The sequence below is a fragment of the Nothobranchius furzeri genome, chromosome 14 (genome assembly GCF_043380555.1).
Source record: "Nothobranchius furzeri strain GRZ-AD chromosome 14, NfurGRZ-RIMD1, whole genome shotgun sequence".
NCBI classification, from domain to species: domain Eukaryota; kingdom Metazoa; phylum Chordata; class Actinopteri; order Cyprinodontiformes; family Nothobranchiidae; genus Nothobranchius; species Nothobranchius furzeri.
The window spans coordinates 33,932,426-33,952,715 of NC_091754.1; the positions used below are offsets into that span (position 1 = coordinate 33,932,426).

At 41.8% G+C, this 20,290-nt stretch overlaps 2 protein-coding genes across 4 annotated transcripts in view; one reads left to right on the top strand and one right to left on the bottom strand.

Moving 5' to 3' along the window:
- man1a2 (mannosidase, alpha, class 1A, member 2) overlaps positions 1-20,290 on the bottom strand; it is a 210,445-nt gene that overhangs the window by 61,951 nt on the left and 128,204 nt on the right. The gene's annotated exons all lie outside the window — the stretch shown is intronic.
- On the top strand, positions 10,487-12,895 carry LOC139062638 (piggyBac transposable element-derived protein 2-like). Its single transcript, XM_070544083.1, has one exon. It carries the CDS (start codon positions 11,053-11,055, stop codon positions 12,892-12,894), a length of 1,842 nt encoding a protein of 613 aa, XP_070400184.1. The 5' UTR covers positions 10,487-11,052; the 3' UTR covers position 12,895.

The following is a 20,290-nucleotide window of genomic DNA, read 5'->3' on the forward strand; positions in this document are numbered from 1 at the left end:
TCTGTCATTTTTCAGAGACCTTTTTATCACGATTCACAGCTCTGCTGTTGAAATTCTGCCTCTGAATGAAAAGGGAACTTACCCCAGGCGAATGACATGCCTTTGTTTGACCCTTAACCAATCAGAGTGAGTCATAGTAATATATTAGTGCCCCGCTTGTTTTCACCTGTGTGTGAACAAACATGGCTTTGGCCGCGGCTGAGAGTGACAACGAGGTTTTTGTTCCGAAGAGGAACGCCTCGTCCATTATATGGAACTGGTTTGGTTTTTCACCAGATGACAAAGAGCAGCGAAACGTCATTTGCAAGGAGAGCATCAAGGCAAGTGATGGCAACACCACAAACTTGTTTAATCACTTGAAAAGAAGGCATCCCAAACAATACAATGAGAGCCAGCTGGCAGCTAAAGCTAAAATGCCTGCGGCTGCAGCAGCAGCGACTAGTGCTTCTTCCAGGCAGCAAACGCTAACAAACACTCACAAAACTCACTCCCTACGACAGAGACAGCAGACAATGGAACAGCGTGACAGATGCAGTGACGTACCACTTGGTTAAAGATTTGTGTCCCGTGTGAACAGTAGGAACATGATAAAAACATTGGAACCGCGCTACGAGTTTTCCAGCCGCAAGTATTTTTCGAACACCGCCATTCCACGCATGTACGTTGAATGCAAAGTGAGAGTTGCAGAAAATATTCAGAATGCGCAGTTTTTTGCTACCACAAGCGATCTCTGGCCCAGCCGCACATCAGAGCTCTATTTGAGCTTAACTATCCACTACATGAGCAACTGGGAGCTACATAGTATTTTGAACAAGTTAATGTTTGCACAATACGTTTGCAATTGACATGTTTGCACTTTAAATATGTTTACGATTTTAATTTATGTTAAGTTACTTGAAAAACGAGAAAAACTGATTATTGTAATTGTTTGTTTCTCTCAGGGCTTTTATCATCTCTGGTGTGAGTTTAAAATATAAGTGTGTTAGCACTGTGCTGATTATCCCTAATATGAATAAATGTTTATTTATTCAATGTTTCTCTTCTTTAATACGCAATTGAAGTTATGCTATTCATAGATAAAAAAATCGTGATAAAATCGAAATCGTGATAAATATTGGAAAAATCGTGATATTCTATTTTTGCCATATCGCCCAGCCCTACTTGGAAGCATAATTTAAATTATGTAAAAGGAAAAATTGCCAAATCTTTGGGTCTATTATATAAACTGAAGGACATACTAAACCATAAGGCCTTACGTCTAATATACTGTTCACTAATACAACCATACATGGCATATTGTATAGAAATATGGGGTTCAACTTTTAAAACATATATACATGAAATAAAAACTATGCAAAATAAATATTTTCGAGTTTTAAACAAGAGCAATTATTATGCTCATACTGACCTGTTGTTTTCAAAATCACAGATTATGAAATTAGAAGATCTATACTATTATAAAATAATGCCATTTATGTTTAGAGTAAAATTAACAGCTCTGCCAGAAAATATGCTAATGTTTTTTGCAAAGAGGGAAAGTAAATATGATTTAAGAGGTGTATGTATGTTTGTTCTACAAAAAGCCAAAAAGGGAATGAAAAGGAGATGTATCTCTGTAATGGGAGTAAAATTTTGGAATGAGGCTAAAATAGAATTTAAATTAGCAACTTCTCTTTCAGTTCTTAAAAAAACTTATCAGTAAAATTATTTTTGAAGAGTATTAATTTGATGTTGATGGATGGATTTGTGTTTTATTTTTATTTGGGTTGTTGGTTCATTGCGGGAAATTGAAAAATTGTTTTGTAAGTAGGTTAGGCATTTATATAAGCTATTGCTTCTGCCTAGACCTATTCAGTCATGAGATACCAAATAGACACCATATACAAATGAATGTATGTTAGTGAGTAATGGTATTTGTATCTATTTGTATGACATGTTACTGTACACATTATCTTAAGATGACTGAATAAATTGATCATTCATTCATTCATTCAAGTATCTCACAGACTGGTCTGGTCGGCAACCGCTGCTTTTCCTATCAACTTCGGTTCCCGAGAAGGTCAAGCTGGAACTCGACATTCCTGATCTAACGGGGACTTCCGCTCAGGGTACGTAGACCGACAAATGGCGTTAATTGTGTTTATGAACCTCCTAACCAAAGCTTAACACGAATACATCACCTCCAGTTCTCACCAGAACTAATCACTTCTCGGATTTGCTGGTTCTGAGCAACATTCCACATTACACCATTCACCGTCTAATCCACCTTTGTTACACCATACGTTTAGTGTTTAAGTTAGTCTAGTTTAATTTGTTTAGTAATAAATTTTTAAACTTTTAAACTTGACTCTCTCTTCTGTTGTCTCTGAGTGAATACGAAGCTGTTATCTAATCCCTGCATTAAAAAGTTCCAATCTTCTTGTTAAAATAACCTCACAGATCCGTAAGGTGGATTTCATATTTACTATGGAATCCTACGCCTTATGGCTTATTAAATAGCATGTAATTGAAATCATTACAGTGGGATTGTTTTGCTGCCACGCTTGGTAATATTTTTACTACAACACTGGACTTGTGAATGCATATTCAGCCTTGGCGCAACAGAAGGAGGTGTCATGATCACATATGGAGTTACTGCCTAGCTCGGGCAAGAAACTATTGAAAATTTATGTAAACATGGCAATAAGTTTCGCTTTTGTAAACAGAATCAGCTGAGATGATGAACTGGAGCAATGCAGCGCTCCAGGAGCTTCTCTCCGCTAGAGCTGAAGCACATGTATCTCTTTTCCAGGTAGAAGAAATGGCTCATGAAAATAACTTATTTCACACTAAATGACATCTCAATAGCGCCACCAGCAATATTTTATCATGTGCTATGCCTATCGTTGCTCTGACAGGTGTAAAACAGAGTACTACAGCCTTTTTAAAGTTGTTGGGGGTACCTTTTTGTGAACGTCAAACTCAAAAGTGCTTAACTGCACAGTCCTGTAGCTTAAGCTAGACACTGCACAGTGAGTGCAAAGTGAGGAGGCTCTGAGGAAGCTAAAGTCGCTGTTAAAATGTTGATCGGTTCTCTAACACCCGCAGAACCCACAGAGGCCAGATGTAGGGAATAGGCAGTTAGATGGAATTACCTGACAACAACAGGAAGGAGGAAGCACTTCTACACTGCAGATGGAGGCTGATCCATCTACACAATCTGTCACGGCTGAGCAGTTTTACAGATGCACCGCATCCATGGAAAATCCCTGCTGTCTCCCAAACTAAGAGGGAGCAATAGCACATGCTGGTGTTTGCAGAATTCTTAAGCAGCCAGTGGGGTGTTGGAGATAGGACTTGGAGGTCAAACTGGAGTTAAACAACAAATAGCTGCAGACAGATTCAGGAGGGAGAGACAACAGTGGTGTCGAACAGATGCACTGAAAGGTTGCACAAGAGCCGGATAGGGAATACGGTCCTGGAAAAGGAGAGATTAGCAGTTAAACATGGGCCGGGGGGGTGGGGGGGTGGGGGGGGGTGGGGGGTCTCTCATTCTGTGAAGATCAACAACACAGACATGAGTATGTCTGTTTAACAACATACATTGAATGACTGTGTGAGAAACAACCTGACTCAGATCATCACCACGACGAGCTTCTGAACAGCTGCTCGCTCTTGCAAGCTTTGTAGGAACAACTTTCCAAGCTTCAGATGCCAGAATGTCTAGTCTGCTTGCCTGTTAGGCTTAATGGCTGCAAAGTTTTATAAACTATAATGTTTATGTTTGAAGGATCACTAGAGAGCGGGGCAGTGCCAGCAGCCAAATCCCTGTGAGTCTGAAGGAGACAGAAACATCTATACGCTACTGAGGAAACTTCCTTTTGTCCATAAATAGGTTCCGTGAATGTGAGCATCCAGTATGAACCTTCATCGCTCAGATCCTAACTGCATCAGAGCTGAACTGTATGGTGCGGTATGGGGGCCAAAATTAAGACTACTGCCCAGCAGCAGGAGGCTATATAAATTCTGAAGCAAACTACCGACCTGATTAATCATAAGCTGGCGGTGGTAACTGAGAGGCTGGCGCTGCTTACTGAGGAATAGCACCTTTACCGGCATTACTACTAGATACGCTAGGGACTAGCAGTCCTCGGCTGGTCATTGACTGGTTCACACACTCCCTCTGCTGTCTATTAGCATGGATAGGCTAACGTTAGCCTGGACGGGCTGGCGTTAGCATTGGAGAACCTAACCATTAGCGTGCCTAGGCTGGCCACTAGCTGACTAGTGACTCTCCAAGACATGCTAATGGCTAGCCTCTCCGATGCTAATGCCAGCCTATCCATGCTTAAGGTCCGTCAAGGGGGTAGGAAATCAAGCTAGTGGCCAGCCTAGGCACGCTAATGCTAGCGGTAGTCTAACTAGCGTTCGACTACCGCTCACCTGCTTCAAATTTAAGGAATACCTCGGCTGATGCAGAGTTGATGAACTTTTTACGGACAAGTAAGTCTCTAAAATATAAATATATGAAAACACAACATGACATGAGAATAATACTCGTAAAACAATGTGTTTTAGCTATGTTTTGCCGGCTACAGAAGTCGCCATCTTAAAAAAAATAGAGCGACAGACTTTTTGTGTGATATGCTTGTCAGCCACTAGATGGTGCCATCAGATAAGAGAAATATTCCGGAAAGAAGCTTTAAAGGAAAGTTGTGTAAAATAAACCAACATGGAACAGCACCTTACACATTCCCAACCCAGGTTGGACGAAGAGAAGAAGCCGGGGGTTGTGTCTCCTAACCAGCCAACAATCGAGGAAGGATTAACAAAACCTGTCCACAACTCCAGCCGCTTCATAAAACTATGGCGTTACTTTGCTGCAAAGCTGAGGCAGCAATAGGGATAACTGGTCATTTTTAACTCGTTCACTGCCAATGACGATTAAAGTCGTCATTTGCATTTTTTTTTTACTGTTTGGGCATCGGAAAGAGCCCCCGCACCAAGAGAACAAACATCTCAGCTCTGAATCTGATCTTCATCTGCATAAGTCACATATCACATGATCAGGAAGCAGAAAATCCATGTGTTAGGAGATCGCTTTGGGCCGCTCCTGTAAAAAAAAGTGAGGCGCGAACCGGAAAAGCTTCTGCCGATCATAATTCGACAATGGATTATGAAAGAACGGATAACGCTCGAAAGATGTGGATTCTTCCTGATGTAAGAGGTGAGTCTCCGCTTTGTTTTGGTTGTTTTGGCGTCGACATCATCCTAGCGCGCAACGTTCTGCGACTCTTAAAAAAACAGTAAAAACGGCGAGAAACACTGTCAGCAAAGGCCTTTAGCGATCAGGAAACGACTGGCAGTGAATAAGTTAAGGTCAGTCTGTGGGGAAATTGTGTTTCACAAAGATTAAATGATGGTGGGATACAGTATGTGTGTGTGTGTGTGTGTGTGTGTGTGTGTGTGTGTGTGTGTGTGTGTGTGTGTGTGTGTGTGTGTGTGTGTGTGTGTGTACCATCCCTGTGCCGTCACGGACTACCTTTTAGCTTAAACATAACTTGTTTTCATGCAAACTGAAGCAACACTCCTTTAGTTTTTTCTACAATCTGCTCCAAAATGAGTTTGTTCTTCACAGTCCCACGTGAACTGTCAGGTGGTGAAAACATCGCATCTCTGCATGGCTCCAGTTTGCAGACTCTCAGCTGATTCGTTTTAAAAAGTGAAAATGACGTGTTTACTTCGATTTTCATTATTTACATTTATTATGTAGATTTCATGCAAACCTATGTAGGGTATTTGTTCAGTCTTACTAGGATAATAGAGTAGAGTAAAAGGTATTTGGTAACTAGAATTATTGTGTGCTGAATTAATTTGAAAATATCAAAAATCTCTAACGTGAGAAAAGACTAAACTGTGAAAAAATGAATTAAAAATAGTGGTAACCATGGTAATCGTTTAATAATAGAAATCAAATTGAATTATGAAGTCCATAAGACTGCACAGCCCTCATGTAGTCATAGAGAAAAGGGTTTGAGCAGAGGAGATGAGAACAACACCATCCAAAGTCAGCGACCAAACCACATGAATGAAGGCTGGGTTTAAGAACTTGGGACATAATAAAGCTTAGAAAACATGCAAACCCATTAAGATTACAGGATCTTTTAACTCATTGTTTTCATGTTCAAGTCTCACAACAAACCATTTAACAGAAATAATTAAAATGCCTCCCAGCTAAGAGGAAATCTGGGATCATATTTCGGAGCACATTTGAATTTTGCAGTTCTCATTACAACACTAAAACAAACCACAGCTACGTTTTAGTCTCCCTGAACACAGAACAACCTCAAGGTCTGTTGACATTATGTTTACCGCGCCAACGAGACGAGATGCAGGACATTTGTGAGGTAAAGATCTTGATGGAGGACGACTCCAGACACTTTGTTGTCATTTCCAAACTGGCTGCCATTATTCTGCCCTCGAGGCTGACAGAGCCTTTTAAAATGCATTACCTTGTGCTTAAAAATCGATGACTGAAGGATGTTCAGTGAGCACACAGATGCATACAGATGTGAAACACACAGGTGGAACACGAGGCTGGGTGATGACACATACTAACACACTGGGGATGAAGCTTTGTTTGCATGTTTCTGGCCCCATACACACCAGGGGGCACACTCTAGACCTTGTTTTTACCCTGAGTCTGAATGCTGACAGTGTTTGTCCTGAGGACGTTTATATTTCAGACCACCATTGCATTTTCTTTAACTTGTCGGTTTCTGCGTCCCCACCTCCTGCTCGCCGTATGGTTAGTTCTCATTTTCTTAATGAGAGCACAGCTAGCAAGTTTTCTGCTGCTTTGATCCACCCTGTTCTTCTGATAATGACCCAGATTCCTTAACTTATCAGTTTAACGAGCACTGCCTCTCCATCCTGGACAACATCTGTCCTGTCAGAACCAGATCAGTTCCTGCAGTGAACCCTACTCCCTGGTTTAATGACAGCCTTCGCAGCCTGAAGTGCCATTGCAGAAAAAATTGAGCGTTTGTGGAAGAAAACCCATCTCCACGTCCATCTGCTGCACCTAAAGGATCTTCTGACATCCTTTAACTCTGCAGTCAGAAACGCAAGGGTTTCCTATTTCTCCAACCTGGTGTTCCAGAGCAAAGGGAACCCCAAGGTGCTGTTTAACACCATCAGCAGCATCGTCTCTCCTGCCTCTCCTACAGCCTCCATCCACTCTGTTGCAGACTGTGAGAACTTTTTGTCTTTCTTTGTGGACAAAGTCAATAAGGCTAGATCTAGCATCTCTCCTTCAGCCTTATCGCTGCCTCTCCCGACTCCAACCAGGCCCATCATCCTAGATAGCTTTGCTCCTGTTTCTTTGCCTGAGTTAACCAAACTAGTTAACTCTATGAAGACCTCTGCATGCCCCCTCGACATCTTACCCTCATCTTTGTTTAAAAGTGCTTTTCAGTCCATCAGTCCCAGCGTGCTTTATATAATTAATGCTTCTCTGGTTTCTGGTCCCTGCTTACTTTAAGAGCGCTGTAATCCACCCGTTTCTTAAAAAACCGAGTCTTGACTAGGGATGGGTACCGAATTCGGTACTTTTTAAGGTACCGACCGAATTCCATAGTACCGACCGAGCACCGATTCACGTCATTTCAAACGGTGCCTCGTTTCGGTACCCGTCCATCATAACGAGAACTTGCCAAGACAGCTGCGCATGCGCAAGAGCGTTTTGTCGTCGCTCGCTGCGAACCAGTTGTAAACAAAGCAGCATGGTAGAGAGAACGCAGGCTAAAGCTTGGGTCCACTTCACTAAATGTGATGGGTAACTGGGTGATGAAACCAGCGACAACGATCTAAGTGAGACATCCTCATCTTAATCTGCTCCTCATCTCAATCTGCTCCGGTAGGTAAATATAATTAGCTTGATATGTTAGCTTCCGTTTCGCTAATGGTGCGTTCGCTTTCTCCTCAGAACTCTGAATTCTCGACTGAACAACATGAACGCGCTCTAAAGTTTGGCTTCAGTTTACTAAATGTGACGGGTGAAGACGAAACCAGTGACGATCTAAGTGTGAGGCATCACCGTTTTAATCTGCTCCAGCAGCTAAATAAACTGTTTAAGATATCGTTAGCTTGATATCTTAGCTTCCATTGCTACCATTGTTATCAGCTAATGGTGCTTTCGCTTTCTCCTCGGAAATTCTAACTTCCCAGTAGGAAAAATCAAATGAAAAAGGACGGCAAAAGGAATGAAGATACACAGTAAATTTAGTTCACAGTAAAGATGTTTGCTTCAGTTTAATTATCAGCTTATAAAACTACAAGGACGATGTTAAAATACAAACAGTTGTATGTTATTTACCGTGATATTGATCAAATATTGTTACATATTGAGAAAAATATATATTTAATTATAAAAGAGAATTAAAATAATAAACACTCAAAAGTATCGAAAATTGGTACCGTTAAGTACCGGTATCGATTCGTAGGTACCGGGAATTAGTACCGGATCAATTCAAATGTCAAAGGTACCCATCCCTAGTCTTGACGCCTCTCTCCATAGCAGCTTCAGACCCATCTCTAAACTTCCGAGGAGATTTGGTTCTACAAATGGACACCAGGGGGTGCTAAAGGCAAGCCAAAACTGCCTAGTTCTCTAACCCAATTAAAACACACGACCTTCTCCGGTGCTGTCCATAAACGTTTTATTTCCTTTCTCACAGACAGGACTATAATGGCATGTTTAGATATGTGCTACTTTGAAGTCTGTGAAATTACATTTGGTGTTCCCCAGGGTTTGATTTTAGGCCCAGTGTGTTTTAATCTTTAAATGTTCCCATTTGGCGGTGTCATCGAGTGACAGCGTTGTTTCAGTTATGCAGACAATACATGGTTGTACTTCTGCTCTTCCCAATTATGCACGGACATTGGACACACGGTTTACTTGCATTTCAGACATCAATGTTCACTCCACTAGGAAAAGCACTGTGGAGGTTAGAGAACTACTTGAAAGTGCTTTACTGTTATCTATAGCCCTTTTCACAAGACACATAGTGCTGGCAAATCAGCGTAATATTACCGCAACGTTGTGTCTAATAAATGCGACATGCAGGCACGGCAATGCGCAAATTTTGCTGCATTTGTTCTGCCTCACTTGGTAATAATAGTGTGGTAATTGTCTAAGTAACAGCCATTGCGCCTTGGCACTACAGACTTGACTAATCTTTTTGTGAAAAGGACACGACTGCGCATAATTACCGCCACGGTTTGACCACTTATAAACAGTGTTGGGAACGTTACTTTAAAAAAGTAATTAGTTATAGTTACTGATTACTTTGTCAAAAAAGTAACTCAGTTACTAACTGAGTTACAAGATCATAAAAGTAACTAATTACCAACAAAAGTAACTACTTAGTTACTTTTTTCATTAAAGAATGCAAGAATTACTACAATAGTAAAATATAAATGACTAATGACTGGAACATAATAAAATGTATGTCCAAATGTTTTATATAAACCTGAATAATTTAAACAAATAAGCACTTAACAGGAGGAACTACTAATAGGAACATTACACTAATCTAGACTATTAAAAGGTCACTGTGTGATATTTAACAAAAACCCAATCAGCTAAAATTTAAAATTGCAAATAGAAACACCTGTAAAGGTTCCCGAGCCTTTAAATGGTCTCTCGGTCTAGTTAAATTACAGAAATAAATGTAATTTTGCACAGCATTCTAATTTTTACAGCTTCACATAATTGTGTCTTTTTAGTAGCATTTCTGTTGCTACTGATCTAGTATCGGTTAAATAAATAAATAAATAAATATCCTTTAAAATGACACTAGAAGAGGCACAAGCCTAGGACTTAAATGTACTAACATGGGTCAGACCCAAACACAGAAGAGCTGAAGCTGGGTGGTGAACACACACAGGTAGTTCTAATAACACCTGAGCTCCATGCCGTCTGAGACTAATGCATCAGTGTTACAGCGTGACTAAAGACATGATCAGAAACAGGTTACAGCTGGATGATCTAGGAAGGCAGAAGATCAGGACGTCTGAGCGGTGAACAGGTGAGCGGACCTTCGGGACGTCCCGCTGTCACGCTAAGGGCACGGCTGCAGACCCGCAGATTCGCTGCTGCAGCAACAAATCTGCGGGTCTGCAGCCGTAGACTATTCATCACGTCTTCCTCGTTCTTCACGGGCCATGATGCTCTTAAACATCTGCCTCTTTAGCTCCTGATCAGCTGATGATGACAGCTTCAACACACCGCACTGCTTAACGCACGCATTTCCTTACCAGTAACAGGAACAACGTTTTGATGAAAGAAGACGTAATTAATTAGTTTGCTTGTTACAGAAAGACATATTTTTTATTAACCTTTCACTGCCTGCTCAACCATTTGGTATAGCATATTTTGAGACACCATATTTAATGGACAGGATTATTTAACTTAACTTAACCTTATTGAGCCATCTCTACCACTTGGTTGAGTTATGTTGTACTAAAAAAATCCACTAGATGGCACTGTGTCAGGAAATTGCAGGCCTCATCTGCAGTGCTCCCACCAGGAAATCAGAAACAAAAAAATCACTCTGGACACATGGACTGTTTTGGCAAAAAATTGTGAAGGTAAGTACATTTTTCCACTGTAAAATCATGCCATAGTATTTGCAGAACGTTATTATGTCATTTGATACCAGAAAATAACTGTATTCAATTCAGAATAAATTTTCTAAAACATGCTCAACCAAACGGTTGAGTTATCAATTGATGGTAAGGTTAGCAACACTAAGCTAATGTTTAGAAATTAAGTTTTGACATGTTAAATTGACTATTTTCCATGAAATAAAATGATTTAATGATCTATACATTTAAGTATTAGGTGTTTTAATTGTTTTACATGACAAAGTAAAAAAGATTTACTCTGTCATTGTTTTCAAAATGTTATTTTAAATGATAGGTAAAACAAAAATAAAACCATTGCAGTTATTTGAATTTTACAAAACCATCTACAACACCTACAATTTCCTTTTCTTTTACATTTAATAGATGGATTGCAAATCCTTTTATGGAACAAGGCAACACACTTCTCTGGCCCTTGTGCCTGAAAATTCTCAGGACTCTGATGGTGAACTGAGTGATGATGACCCTATAGAGGATCCAGATTTTCAACCCAATTTTGCAGATGATAGTGATGAAAGCTATGTTGATGTTTCCATGGAAGAAGAAGCTCCTTCAACAAGCAGATCAACACAGTTGTCTCGTAAAAAGAGCAAAAAAAGGAAACGCACCCTAAAAACTGTTCCCTTGGAAGAAGCAGAGGATACATTATACCCATATTCCTTCTCAGTCCCCAAAAAAGATGCAAGAAGAATCTGGAAGCATGAAGACATTGAAGAATTGCAAGTTCCAGCAGTAAGTTTTGAGCCCCCTGAGGCTCTACAGTCCCCATTCCAGTACTTCAAAATGCTCTTCACTGATGAAATGATTGATCATATTGCTTATCATACCAATCTGTATTCTGCTCAAGAGTTGGGGGACACAATCAAGACTAGCCCTAAGGAAATAGAAGATTTTCTGTCAATCCTCCTATTTATGGGTGTTTTCAACTTTCTATCACTAGAAGATTACTGGCACCATGAGTCACGTTTCAGTGTGATAGCCGATATCATGCCAAAGAAGAGATTCCAGCTGTTGCGCCGGTTCATTCATTTCAACGATAATCAGCAGTGTAATAACAGTGGAGACCGATTTAACAAAATCAGACCTCTCTTTGACATGCTTCGTGAGCAATGCCTCCAGATACCATCAACATATAAGCACAGCGTGGATGAGGTCATGGTAGCCTATAAAGGCACAAGGGCTGGCAATCTCCGTCAGTATATTGCCAACAAGCCACACAAGTGGGGCTTTAAATTGTTTTGCCGAGCCAGTTCATCTGGCATCATTCATGACCTGCTGCTTTATCAGGGAGCTTCCACATTCTTCAACACTACCCTTAGTGAAGAGGAGCAGATGTTACCTTTGGGAGCCAAAGTGGTGACAACACTTTGTAAAACCATAACACAGCCCAGGCTTTCTGTTGTGTTTTGTGACAACTATTTTACCAGTTTTAAACTGGTGAAGTACCTGGACACATCGTTGGGTGTCAAATGCATTGGCACTGTTCGACCAAATCGCACAGGTGGAGCCACTTTGATGACAGACAAAGAGCTGACAAAGAAAGGGCGTGGAGCTTTTGACTACAAGGCTGCTGAAGGGGTGATCGCAGTAAAATGGTTTGACAACAAATGTGTGAATCTGCTGAGTAATGCCGTTGGGGTCATGCCATTGTCAACTGTCAAACGCTGGAGCAAAGAGTCCAAGGCAAAGATTTCCATCCCATGCCCATCACTCATCCATGCCTACAACGAGCATATGGGAGGGATTGATCTCTCGGACATGCTGGTACACCTGTACAAGACCCCAGCCAAGTCTACAAGATGGTACCTACCACTCTTTGGGTACGTGCTTGATCTATGCATTACAAATTCCTGGCTGGTCTACAAAAGGGAGTGTGGACAACTGAATCAGAAACCAATCTCCTTGAAAAGATTCCGCCTTGCAGTTGCCCATAGCTTGAAACAAGTCAACAAGCCAGCATCCAAAGTTGGCCGACCATCATCCAGCTCTCCACCCCCATCAAAGAAACGCCACATCACAAGACCCTCACAACCACAACCAGATGTGCGATACGACAGCTGTGGGCATTGGCCACTTCACTGTGACAAGCGAGGCCGATGCAGTTATTGTCCAAAGGGTGTGTCAAGATGGAAATGCCAGAAATGCAATGTTTTTCTGTGCTTGAATGCAAATCAGGAATGCTTTGCAGTGTACCACCAGAGGTTGTAATGATCAGGAGGCATTGGTGCAGTTGCATCATAAATGAGAAAAGAAAAGAACCTGAAAAAATTCAGTTTCTTCTCTAATTTCCAGTGCAAAGTGGAAATGGTGAATAGGATACTTTCAGAATTTTATGGAAAGTAAAAAATGTTTATGCTGTTTCAACACTACAATGAAAGGTCAGAAGTAAACTTGCATGTTCTGAGCATTTTTTACAGTATTTGTATAAAATGTTTCTGATCATTATTTGTGTATTTTTTTTTTTTTACACTTTGTTAGAATAACTTCCAAAGTTGAAATGGAATCTGTTTGGTGTCTTACTACCAAAATAAAGTGGGTAAAAATTTTGAGTAGTTATTTTTATTTCAAAAAGAGTATAATGCTGACCTTTTTTCCCCTAGTTGTTATGTCTATTTTACTTTATTTACTTTTACCATAGAGACACATCTCAACCGTTTGGTAGAGGGTAGTAATTAAAAAACTATGAAGTGTGTATAAAAAAAATATATTGATTGTGATCATTATTCACTAGAAGGAATAGAAAATACAAACAAATAATTTTTTCATTAGGTTTTTCTTGGTGGGGCAGTCAAAGGGTTAACGCGGTTATTTTAAACGGAGTTATTCCCGTTGTGTCTACAGAATGCAGTGACTGAGACCGTGAGGGTCTCCGCCCACCTGGCCAATCATCATCGTGTTTGTAAGAGCGTTAAGACACCTCTCTCTCCCTGACTGCAGCTGAAGTGTGGCGGTCGGAAAGCCTCACACTGTTGCTCAACGTTCGACAAGCACATAGTAACGCACAGCGTTCCGTCCCCAGTAACGGTAACGGCGTTGCAACAGTGGGAAAAGTAATTAATTAGATTATTCCGTTACCTATAAAAGAACGCCGTTAGAAACGCCGTTATACTTAAACGGCGTTACTCACAACACTGCTTATAAAGGACCTAAGGCTCCCTGATGCCGCTTCAGCATTGCAGCAAATTGACGGAATTGTAAAAACAACTTAGTTGTGTTATCAGACTGTTAAACCTGGTGCTGTTTATCAACACAAAAGTCACATTCACATCCCTACCATTGGCACCAAGCATAGCGACAGCACCAAACTGTAACACTACATCACACACACTTCTATATTATACAATAGAAGACCAATGCAAATATTCTATCCAAATCACTACAAAGATTTAATATATTTTTAAGATTTTATGTGCATCTGGCTCATTAATCAGATTCCTAAAGCAAACTGATAAGATATTTTTCTACGACCACAAGTTTAGATAAAAGTTTATTTAGATTCGATCTATTAACTAATTATAAACTCATCAATGAAACCAATTATTATGTCAAACAATATAAACAAACATCTCATATGTACCAAGAAAAATGTCAGAACTATTTCTTAGAGAGAAAATCTCAACAAAGGCTTTCAGGAAAAGTAGACTTCCTTATTATGGAAATTAAAAACCTTAATAAGATCTAAATGTTTCACCCAGTGTTATACAGTCTGCTCATCAAAACACACACACACACACACACACACACACACACACACACACACACACACACACACACACACACACACGCGTACACAAGCCGACTCAGTGGGCCACTGTTGACATGTAATGGAGCCTCCTAAAAGGATTAAGGGCTTGACTGTGAAATGTGCTGAATGTGGCTGCTTGGTAGGAAGGCCCCCGAGGGCTAGCAGGCGAGACGGCATTAAGTCACCCGATACGTGTGTGTTTGGTTACTATGTCATTTTCATACTTTGTTGCGCCACTTAACCATTAGCTGATCCATTTGCTGTCATTGTTCAGCACTGACTGGCCCGACTTCAGAGGCAGCAGGAAGAACAAAGAAGAGCAAACTAGCTTCATTTGGTGCCAAAAACATGTAAAAGCTGGCTGCTGACAAGTCTGAGTGACTTTGTGTTGATAATCAGTGAAACTGGTGCACACACATTTAGACTTCTATTGCAGACATCCCACCTGATGCATTTATATAGCTGCCTTTTACCCAGACACTTCTTTTCTACATCTGGACATAGAAAAATAACTGAAAATACAGCAATATTTCTATTTATCTTCATTCATGTTTGCCAGTTTTACGGAAAAATACCCCCTTTGAATCAGAATGAAAGATGCCAAGAGCACAGAGAACCTATGTTTTGGACACCATGCTCTAGTGAAATTATAAATGCTATATAAGACGTGACCTTGTATTTGTCCAAGGACTCAATATGCGGGCAGTAGTAGCTCAACAAGTAGAGCCAGTTTTCCAGTAATCAGAAGGTTGCAGGTTTGATCCCAGCTCTGGACAGGGAATTCTGCTGTTGAGTCTTTGGGCAAGACACTTAACCCAACTTGTCTGCTGGTGGTGGTCGGAGGGACCGGTGGCGCCAGTGCTCGGCTGCCTCGCCTCGGTCAGTGCGCCCAAGGGCAGCTGTGGCTAAATCGTAGCTCATCCCCACCAGGGTGTGAATGGGTGAATGATACACTGTAGTGTAAAGTGCCTTGGAGTCCTCTGACTCTGAAAGGCGCTACACTAGTGCGGGTCATTTATCATTTATGAGGCCACAGTTCTGGTTTCCCATCCCACACCTGGCCTGTTTCCCTTCATTACCTACACGTGTCTTATCCTCTGCCCTCGTCATTTTCATCTACACAGAAATTTTCGTATTTCCCTACATCCTTTCTCATTATGTCCCCCCAACACCATTAGCCTCCATTCGTCTTTGCAGCAGTTCCTTTTCTGTGTCTCTGACTTGATCTGCCGTGTGCTTCAGCAGTCTGTTTTCTCTGGCTTGTGAGAGTGAAGCCAAGTTGTTTGTCAGCACAGGAAGAGCAACGCACAAAGCTGAAATGAAACTAAAATGTCCTCGTTTGTTCTACCAGCTTGACCTTTTGGTATCACTTGCTCTTTTACAGTGTGTGAGTGGGCGTTGTTGATAATTAATGACACAATATTAAGGATTGTTCTCTGTGTGATTGACATGCTTCAACACGTAATAACAACCAAACACTCAACTAGCATACATTTCTCATGCCCATGGGTTTTGTAGAAGCTCACAGGTGTAGGTTTCAGCAGACGGGTTACATTCGCAGAAAAAACTCAGTTTTGATGACCTCATCACAACAGGGTTGGAGAAAACAAGCTTCTGTTGGAGAATGTTTAAATATCAACATGAAACGCATGAAGGACAAACATCACTGCAGTAAAGAGGCAACTCTCTTCAGTCTATTTTTATCTAGATGAGCGTTCCCAGAATCAGCAGCTGCTGAGGAGAAATCGGGGGACGAGGGGGGGGGGGGGGGCGGCGGCAACAGCCCACCACCATCACCACTAATGAATGAGGAGGGTGTTATTCATGAGCCCTGATTTGTTTATATTTTGACTTTGCTCACAAAGCAGAGGGGAATAAATGGTGCTGCTGACATTTACATTTCTCCTTCCCGTCTGTCTGTAGGATACACCTCAGCACACTGAACTACTCTGACACAGCCAGGATTGGGTGGCTGCTACGGCGGCGTCCTCAGAGCTACCACACACCAACCCCTCTGACTGACTTAAGCCCTCCCACGAGGGACAGCGTTCAGTCTGGGGGAGAACGATGCCTCCAGTTTGTTTGATGTGTTAATTGAGTGACAAAATACCCCCTGCGGTCCGGTACTGGCTCCGACCAAAACCGTCTGCTGTCCACCACAGAGCAAGCAGGGAGAGGAGATGAAGGACAGTCTTCTGAGGGGATGGACAAGCATCAGAACAGTGCTTTTTCTGTAATAAGACACTGTTCTATTCTTTATTTTCTCTTTTTGATTTCACTTCATTCTAACTTTTCAGATCCATCCTTCTTTGCCTCTTTAGTCCCTGAAGTATTTCCTTCTGTTGCACTCTTCCTTCATCATACTTTCTCTGTATTTCTTTTAGCCTCACCATCATTATCTCCATCCCCGTGTCTCTGCAGAACCACGAGCCTCGTCTGATGTTCTTCTGCTGTCATTTTCTATCTCTTTAGCCTGACTCCTCCATCTGTTCGTCCACAAGGTGGCTTTGCTGCAGTTTTAATGCCTGCAGAGTCTCAGCTTTCCCCCTATGCTCTCTTCTTGTTATTTCACATTACATGGCATCATTCGCTCCCGAGACCTTGTTGATGCAATCTGGTGTTCTTCATTCAAATCATCTTTGGTGTACTGTCACTTCCCTTCCAGTTCCTGCTTCAACATCTGTCCAGCCTGTCCCCTCTTTCCAAAAGATTCCTGGATCCAGAGAAATCAGATCTGGTGAAGGTAACGCTTTCATGAAGCAACCAGCTGGCCAAACAGCGCGGTTCAACTCCAACAGTAATAAGGCAGGAAGTTACAGGAGCCACTAGGGTTAGAGCCTGTCCATCGGGAGTCTGGTGGGTTAGACAACTTAGGCTGGAAATATACTTGCTTTTAACAACAACGCGTACGCATACGTATCATGGCTGCCTTGCGTAGTTTGTGTTCGTTTGATGCGTCGTTTGATGCGTAGTTTGTGCGCGTCCTCTGAAATTAACGCGATGCGGCCGCACACTGAAATATACGAGTAACCACTAGGCAGAGTGTAGAGCGTTATTTAACCGGATGCAGTACAGGGGTCAACGGCGGCAAACCCCAGTAGTGTTAAAATGTCAGAAAGCTTTGAAGAAAAGCTAATCGACCAGGTTCGACACTATCCAGTGCTGTCCATATAGCTTTGCAAACTTCTTTTACAATACATCCAACTGTGCGGATCCAAGTTTACAGCTGGCTGCCAGGGATTGGTAGCTACAACCAGTAGCAAGAAATCATAGTGTGACAGCAAGGCGCTGATGAGCTAATGGGAGCACTATGTGCAAGTCGGTGGGAAATCAGTGTCTCAATCCTTCTGAGCAACTTGTCAAAAGCAGACGAGGACATTCGGAAGTAATTATAATGTTTTTCATCGTCGATTTCCCTCATCGGCAAAACGAGCTAAACATATTCTCCGTTGTCTTGCCGTGCCTGGTTTAGGGGTCTCACATACCATCTACGACACCAACGCCGTCTTTTTTTCTGTCGTAATCTTAAAATTAACCAGCTACGAATGTGGAACATGAGCTGATATAAAAGGCTACAGCACCCGACTATGATTGCAGCGGTCTGAGGCTCTGCTTGTAATTTAATCCTCTCAGGCTTAAAATAAGTTTTGATAAAATGAGGAACAACTAAGTCCTTCAGGGGTACTTCTGAGTTAAAAGATGCTAATGAAATACATCTGTGGAGTAACCAGGCAGGTAGGTTTTAACTGTTGCTAATCTGCAACGCCTGCCTCCAGAGGGTTAACAGTCCTGGTCCACATTATATCTCGGCAGGCGACCAGCATGACTATAGCCTCACACGGGAGCCAGTTGGCTATGTGGGTGGGCTACCCCAGTCGTCGGAGCCATTCTTAGCTCCTTGGGTTAGCAAAGTAGGTACATTGGTTCATTTGTTTCAAGCGTAACAGCCTCAGTTCCACCTCTTTTCCCATTTTTGGAGTGTCTGGGCATAACAGGATGTGTGATACGGTTAAAATGACGGTGGTGGAAACAAAATCTTATAATTCGAGCCTGCGGGCATTAAATGTCCAGTATATATGCCGATGCCCCGAGCAGATCCGGATAGCGCAGCGCCAGAAAACTAGCATTTTCATTGCATTCTCTTGATGGAATTAACTGAGGGACCATCAAAATCTGTCGAGTTACACTGAGGTTGCATGCTTTCCGCTCCACAAGTAACATTTAATACATGTCTTTTTAAATTAGCAACAGTCACGGCGGTACGGTGGAAAACTCCCTGAAATACAAGTACTGCCCACTATCCTCGGGAAACTACACACTTGCCATTAGAGTGGGATGGACTGACAGGTGGACACGGGAGAAGAGGTGGAACGGGTAGGTTTAGAATTGCTAACAGGTTATTTTTGAGTGTTTGGTATGTTATAGTGTTGTTGAAGCATCCTAATATAAATGAATGACAAAAAACAAGAATAGAACAAGGAACTGATAAGCTGGACATTCTACCTGATGTATGTTGATTGGGAGTTGGTCCTACACCTTCTGCAGTCAACCAAGTAAAGGTTGGGGTGGGTGGGCTCAGAGAGGTTTTAAAGGCTACATTTTACCATAAAGTGGCGAGTAAAGATTTGATTTCTGGACCCAGTTAAAAAAACACTATGCAGGGCTCTTGTTTCTGTGTAAACGCAAAGTACAAATGATTAAAAGCAAACAATCCTGGAGGTCCATAACTGCTCTGGTGTACACGCGAGATGTTCCCTCTCTGAACATGTGAAGCTTCTTTTATTTCTCTCCCTAACATCATCTCTGTCCTGCTATGAGTAGGTTCATCGTTGGCTTGGAAGAATTTTCCCCCCCTTTAGACCCCCCCCCCCCCCCAACACACTAAATTTGTAATTTTGTGTTAACTACAGTTATTAGTGACTAACAGACCCACCATCTTTGACTTTAGCATCCATTCTTGGAGCCCTTTCCTCAGCGTTAAAAGACCACATAAATGAAATGCAACACACTCAAACCTCCACTCAGAGAGGTGAGTGACTGATAGCTGCTGATGTGAAACAGACAGCCAGGTCATTGTGCTCCTGTGCATCCATTCTAGCTTTGACATGGAGCCCCTTAGATGTTTTCCTCTGCTCATCTTCTGTTGGAGCAATTAGCCAAAAGAGAAAAAACAAATGTGTGTTTGTGGGTGAGAGTGGTGATCATCAGTGACTACCAGGTTCTTAGTATTATCGTATGTGCCACACTTTATTTCATGTTAGTAAAATAACATATACAGTTACACCTCTAGTTGTCAGCTAGCAAAAGAGAGGGACCACAGAATGTTGAAAACAGAACCAAGTGGTGGTGAGGAGGAAAAAAAGAGGAATGGATACAGATAAATGGGGAGAACGTCAGAGAAAAACAGCAGGAACAGGAGCAGAGACCAAAGGAAAAAGCTAGCGACAGAAGAGTAAACACAATCCATCACTGCTGCTCTGTTTGGACTTCCTCCTGAATGCTGATCTTCACACCTCCTCCTCTACTTTTGTTGTTGCATCTGTGTTTATATCTGTATATTTGTTTATTCTTTCATCACACCGTCTCTATTCTGTCCTTGTCGTCCTGAGTGTCTCATCTTCATGAGCTAAGGTCCACCAGTTCAGCTTGTTGCTATAGCTGTCTGCCAGTTTGAAAATGCATCCATGATAGGAAGCCCAGAAAATCTTGACACTTGACGATGAGCAGTCAAACATGAAAATAAGTGCAGAGGCCAAAGGTGAGGTTTGCAGATGGTGTCTGACTGAGGAAAGTGGAGCTTGTGTGGGTGACTTCTGGAGCGACTTCAAAACTCTTAAAGGGACGCTATGGAAGTTTGAC